At 44.3% G+C, this 5,819-nt stretch overlaps 1 protein-coding gene across 1 annotated transcript; it reads left to right on the top strand.

Moving 5' to 3' along the window:
• Window positions 1-224: 224 nt before the first annotated feature.
• Window positions 225-3,613, top strand: Mgp (matrix Gla protein). The gene is made up of 4 exons (NM_008597.4): window positions 225-378; window positions 1,749-1,781; window positions 2,806-2,881; window positions 3,260-3,613. Exons 1-4 carry the CDS (start codon window positions 318-320, stop codon window positions 3,402-3,404), a joined length of 315 nt encoding a protein of 104 aa, NP_032623.1. The 5' UTR covers window positions 225-317; the 3' UTR covers window positions 3,405-3,613.
• Window positions 3,614-5,819: the final 2,206 nt, after the last annotated feature.

Raw genomic sequence — 5,819 nt, 5'->3', positions numbered from 1 at the left:
GTCTGGCTCACAAACATAGGGTGGCCACAATTTCTGCATCCTACTATAGCACAGCCAGGCCTGGAAGTGGAGGGAGCTGCCCACGCTGTGTAGATACTATCTGGAAGGAATGAGTACTTGGGCCAAATCCCAAGGCAAGTTTAGTGCCAAGCCATCCCACCTTTTCCAGCCCCCTCCCGCCGGTTCCTCCCCCTTTCAGCTGCTCAAGTTCCTATAAAAACAGCCCAGCCTTCCCCAGCAGCATGTAGGAGCCTCTCCCCTCTGCTGCTGCTGCTGCGCCAGACACAGAGGCAGACTCACAGGACACCCGAGACACCATGAAGAGCCTGCTCCCTCTGGCCATCCTGGCTGCGCTGGCCGTGGCAACCCTGTGCTACGGTGAGAAACCTCTCTCCCTGCTGTCTGTGGGTTTTCCCTCCCTACCTTGGACTTCCCTTCACGCTCCTCACTGTCTCTCTCCCCTTCTTCCTCATCTTTCCCGTTCTCTATTACAAGCCAAAGTACCACGAAGTAGTCTTCCCTGTTTCCATGATCATTGTCATTCCAGCGCATGTTTTATATCCTATATATTCCAATGCATGTGAGCTATTTTAACAGTGAAGTCCTTTCAGGGATAAATCTACACACCTGGAAACGAAGATATTTCAGGGATGCATCAATTTCCTGCCCCTATAACCTTACCTTTAAGAACGGTTATTCAGACTTGAATATTGATGGATTAAGGGTATTTAGTGAATCGATTACTTTAAGAAAGTTCTCACGGCAAGTGTTAGAGAGAGTCCTTTTAGGGACAGAAGAAAATACCATGCATTTAGTGTGTTTATTCGGCCAATTTGTTTTTAAAAGAAACTTTACAGCTGAACTTTTAGAAAAGCATCAATTTCACAATTTTTTTTACAAAGGATGCATTTTTTTCTGCTACATATATGTTGTTACGTCATATGTGATTTGTTCACAGATTTGAAGTCAAATTGTTTACATTGGTCTGCTTAAATTGTTTTGATTATATTTAGTTGTCTTTAAAAAATCTAAATGGTATGAACAGCTCTAATGTTATGCCTCTCGATTTTTGAATTATTCATAAACTTTCTGCATATGTTTTTTGCTCTCCTGTCTCCCTTTCTCACTTCTCGGGCAGGCAGACGCTTATAAACACAGCCTCTTATTCCCGCTTTGCCCGATGTGTTCAGGAGAGACATAGAAAGCAGAAACATTTGCTTTGACGTTCTCTCTGTCCTGGCTTTGTGCCCAGTTTTGAGGAAGGAGAGGGAGCCAGTGGTTTCTGAGGCTGCCAATTTAACACCCATTCTTAAGAGCCATTCCGAACCCTCTTAGAAACTGTCTGGGTCACGTAGCTCAATAACCACCCTGGAGCTCCTTGCCTGGAGAAGCCTGGCTGCTGCACACCCACCTTTAACTCCCTTGAGTCTAGTCTCAAACTGGCCCCTGGATACATTGGAAGAGAGGGCACTCTGGAAACTCCATGGTACATGGAACACTTTATGCCTGAACATTTCAGCAATCTCAGGAAATCTTAGCCCAAACTGGCAACTACCTCCAATATCAGCAGATGGGCAAGGATAGAGACACTCGAAGCAAAGGTGGAAATAAAGAAATAATTCTTATATGACCATAATTTCCTGACAACAACCTTGCTAAATGCACCCCTTCCCATCTTTTTGTGTCTACATTTAGACAGTGACAGCGTGTGACAAATAAGCCTAAAATGAGTCTTTCTTTAATTCCAGAATCTCACGAAAGCATGGAGTCCTATGAAATCAGTAAGTAGATGCCTGGCTACCTTATTTCAGTTGCTTGCATTAAAGAATACCACCCCATTTCTTTTTAAAGCTACCGTGCTGGTCAGGTCTGTGTTAGAGAGGGAGGGGAGGAGTGGGCCTCTTTGGGAGAACTGAATTTTAAAACTCAGTGACTGAAACTGTCCAAGGAAACAATGTCCAACACTTTAAGTGGTGTAATATGACATTAAACTGCATCCAGAACACTCGAAAATGTTAAGCTGACATCACATGAGCCACATGAGTGGAAAATGAGGAGTAATGTCAACCGAGGAGGCACAGAGAGGGAGCCGCCATCTGGGAGACCACAGGCGTCGGCATCAGATTGTGTGCCTGAGTGACGGACTCAGAAAGTCTGGCTACACTAGGTGGAGAATGGCAGTCTCATGTTTGGTTTGGTTGGTTAATTGGAAGGGTTTTTCTTTTTTGGTTTGGTTTTCGACTCAGGGTCTCCTGTAACTTAGTTGGCCCCCAACTCAGTGCACAACTGTGGGTAATTTTAAACTCCTCATCCTCCATCTCCCACCTCCCAAGCAGTGAGCTGACAGGTGTGACCCCCACGTCCCCCACATCCCCCACATCTCCCCTATCCCCTACCTGCCCTACAGGGCCTCCATCTTGAGTTTACTTTGTTCCTCATTTTCATACGGTTTAACTTGTTCCTATGCTGGTGGTGCAAGGGGTGAGAACACTTCTCTTAATTACATTTAAAAACACCTTGAGTGGGTATTACCAAAAGCAGCAAAGGATTCCACAAAGACAAAGCACATGAGACTGTTGTGGCCTGTGTCATAAGTCCCCAAGACACATAAACGGTTATTCATTTCCTTTGATCATGCAGTTTATAACGTCTGCTTTATACTCTTTTTATATTTTTGCCTAGCTCCGGTTATGTAAAACACAGGAGATTAATGAGATTTCAGATGTTTTTGGCCCTCAGACTATTTACAAAATACTTCCATCAGCTGTTCCCATGAAAGAGCATTTGTTTATTTTTCTGTTTTAGGTCCCTTCATCAACAGGAGAAATGCCAACACCTTTATGTCCCCTCAGCAGAGGTGGCGAGCTAAAGCCCAAAAGAGGTACTGGAACTCGACGGGAGTAGTCATTATTTCCAGGGTTGTAGCCTGGATCGGAACAGAGTGTGGAAGACGGTTCATCACTATTTCTATGTCTCAAACTCAAAGAATATGAAAAGCAACACAGAAAAAAACCAGAACGCTTAGAAACTGTTTTGCTTTGGACTTAGAAAGGAGACAGGGAGGAAGGAAAAGGGGACCGAAAGAAAACTTCTACTTCTATTCATAAAAATAATGCCCAAATCAAAACCTGCTTGCCCCTACCCTGTGCCTGCTGTTCAGACATCTCTTGTTCTGGGGGAAGAGCTCTCCAGTCCCCCTTTTTCTGACTGTACCATTGTCTTTCTACCATTCAATTGTGTCTTATTCTCTACTCTCCAGAGTCCAGGAACGCAACAAGCCTGCCTACGAGATCAACAGAGAGGCCTGCGATGACTACAAGCTGTGTGAGCGCTACGCCATGGTCTACGGCTACAACGCTGCCTACAACCGCTACTTCAGGCAGCGCCGAGGAGCCAAATATTAGCGCGAAGAAACAGTCATTTGGTTGTGGAGTTTCGTTTTATATCTCCTGCAGTAGCATTACTGAAGTATACAGACACGCATGTGTTGCTTGCTCCTTACATGATCTCCTAGCTGGCTGGCCCACTCCTTCCTTCTGCGGGTTGAAAGTAATGAAAGAACAGTATTAAGAAGTGTGTTTATATATAATAAAATTCTGGTTTGATACGTTCACTTTGTGAAGTCAGGTTTCTTTTGCGCCGGGGGGGGGGGGGGGATGCTAAGATATTTTAAGTCATAGCCAGCCTAATCAAGAGAAGGAGATTGTGTTGATCTTGTGGGTACTGTTGTGTGGAGGTGTAACCACATAGAAAAGAGAGTATGCTTCATTGATTCCCCATCTCCCGTGAACTAAAAAGAAAAACAAAATCACCACGGTGCCATGTAGAAAAAGAAAAATGGGGCTGGAGAGATGGCTCCATGCTTAAGAGCACTGACTGCTCTTCCAGAGGTCCTGAGTTCAACTCCCAGCAACCACATGGTGGCTCACAATCATCTGTAATGGGGTCTGATGTCTTCTTCTGACACGCAGGTATACGTTCAGATAGAATAAATAAGTCAATCTTTTTTTAAAAAAAAAGAAAATGAAATGAAAAGACAATAATGCAAGACGAAGGCAAGACTTCAGTCCAACTTTGTCCATAGTCACATATGGGAACATTCTATGCACAATCCAGTTTTGAGCATCTCCATAAGTTGGTATGGTGTGTGATTTTTTTTACTTAGTAGACACAACACATAACATACATGCACTTACACAGAAACACATACACGTGCAAGTCTAACTACCCAAGGTAGGGAGCCCATGACAGGTCAATGTTACGAACCATTGAGTTTCTATTGGGGTCAGACACAGGAGTATGGGAGGAGGGTCACTTAAAGAAGTAGAGACAACTCCAAAGTAGTTTCATCACTGTAAAGCCCACCCCAACGAGCTTGCAGGCAGCTCACTGTGTGGGGGACTCTCCTCTCAGCAGCACAGCTGGTCAGCCACCCCTCCATGTTTGTTTGTTGCCTCCATAGTCTTGGCGTCAGCCTTCCTGAGCCTCTGTGGCAACTACCTCGGACAGGCGAAGCTTGTTCCTCTCCCGAGTCTTACTCTAGAAACAAGGCCTCGATCGGAGGAAACTGTGATACAACCCTTGGTATAAATTGCACAGTGCGCGTTTATCATTATTTTTAAAGATTTGCTTTACTTTTAATTACGTGTGTGTGTGTGTGTGTGTGTGTGTGTGTGTGTGTGTGTGTGTGTATGGGGGGCACACATGTTACTGAAGGTGTCCACCTGAAGTGAGCCACTGAAGTCACCTTGCCCTCTTCCAAATCTTTTCCCAAAGCTGCTCAACACATGAGGTATAAGGTATCCATGCTAGCACTTCCTGGCTTTATGATTGTCTCTTCTTCAACTCAACAAAATTAGCTAAAGTAAAATTTTAATGATTCAAAATTCTCTCCTGAATTCTTTTGATCCCTAACCGTGGCACCTTTCTTAGGCTGCGTCTGTATCTGTTCACCTGCCAGGACTCGGCCTCATTCCAGACCTTCTGAAACAGATGCCATCATCTATCTGATTACTGCTAGATAAACTTCTTCCGTGCTCCCTCACCAGTAATTAATTCACAGGCATCCCTGACACTTTGGAGCTGGGGGTCTAGCCTGTGACTCCCCACAAACTAAGTACCCCTAAGTAGAATGTTACAGCCTTGAACCAGAGAACATTTGTTGTAGTGTTTCTGATGAGAACATGGGAGCCAGCAACTAAAGTGTGAAAGCAAAAGACTCTGGGTTTATTCCTATTTAAGAGCTTCAACTCGGATCCCGCAATACCTCTCCTGGGCATATATCCAGAAGATGTCCCAACTGGTAAGAAGGACATTTGCTCCACTATGTTCATAGCAGCCTTATTTATAATAGCCAGAAGCTGGAAAGAACCCAGATGCCCCTCAACAGAGGAATGGATACAGAAAATGTGGTACATTTACACAATGGAGTACTACGCAGATATTAAAAAGAATGAATTTATGAAATTCCTAGCCAAATGGATGGACCTGGAGGGCATCATCCTGAGTGAGGTAACCCAATCACAAAGGAACTCACACAATATGTACTCACTGATAAGTGGCTATTAGCCCAGAAACTTAGGATACCCAAAATATAAGATACAATTTGCAAAACACATGAAACTCAAGAAGAATGAAGACCAAAGTGTGGACACTTTGCCCCTTCTTAGAATTGGGAACAAAACACCCATGGAAGGAGTTACAGAGACAAAATTTGGAGCTGTGACGAAAGGATGGACCATCTAGTGATTGCCATATCCAGGGATCCATCCCATAATCAGCTTCCAAACGCAGACACCATTGCATACACTAGCAAGATT

The sequence above is a fragment of the Mus musculus genome, chromosome 6 (genome assembly GCF_000001635.26).
Source record: "Mus musculus strain C57BL/6J chromosome 6, GRCm38.p6 C57BL/6J".
Taxonomy (NCBI): Eukaryota; Metazoa; Chordata; class Mammalia; order Rodentia; family Muridae; genus Mus; species Mus musculus.
Note: the sequence above shows the minus strand (reverse complement) of the source record. Positions and strands in the feature narration are given on the sequence as shown.

Excerpts from the sequence above, each read along its gene's own strand:
- Mgp (NM_008597.4), top strand. The coding sequence starts at position 318 with ATGAAGAGCCTGCTCCCTCTGGCCATCCTGGCTGCGCTGGCCGTGGCA. Across the intron at positions 379-1,748 it reads CGTGGCAACCCTGTGCTACG|AATCTCACGAAAGCATGGAG; the intron begins GTGAGAAACCTC and ends CTTTAATTCCAG. Across the intron at positions 1,782-2,805 it reads CATGGAGTCCTATGAAATCA|GTCCCTTCATCAACAGGAGA; the intron begins GTAAGTAGATGC and ends TTTCTGTTTTAG.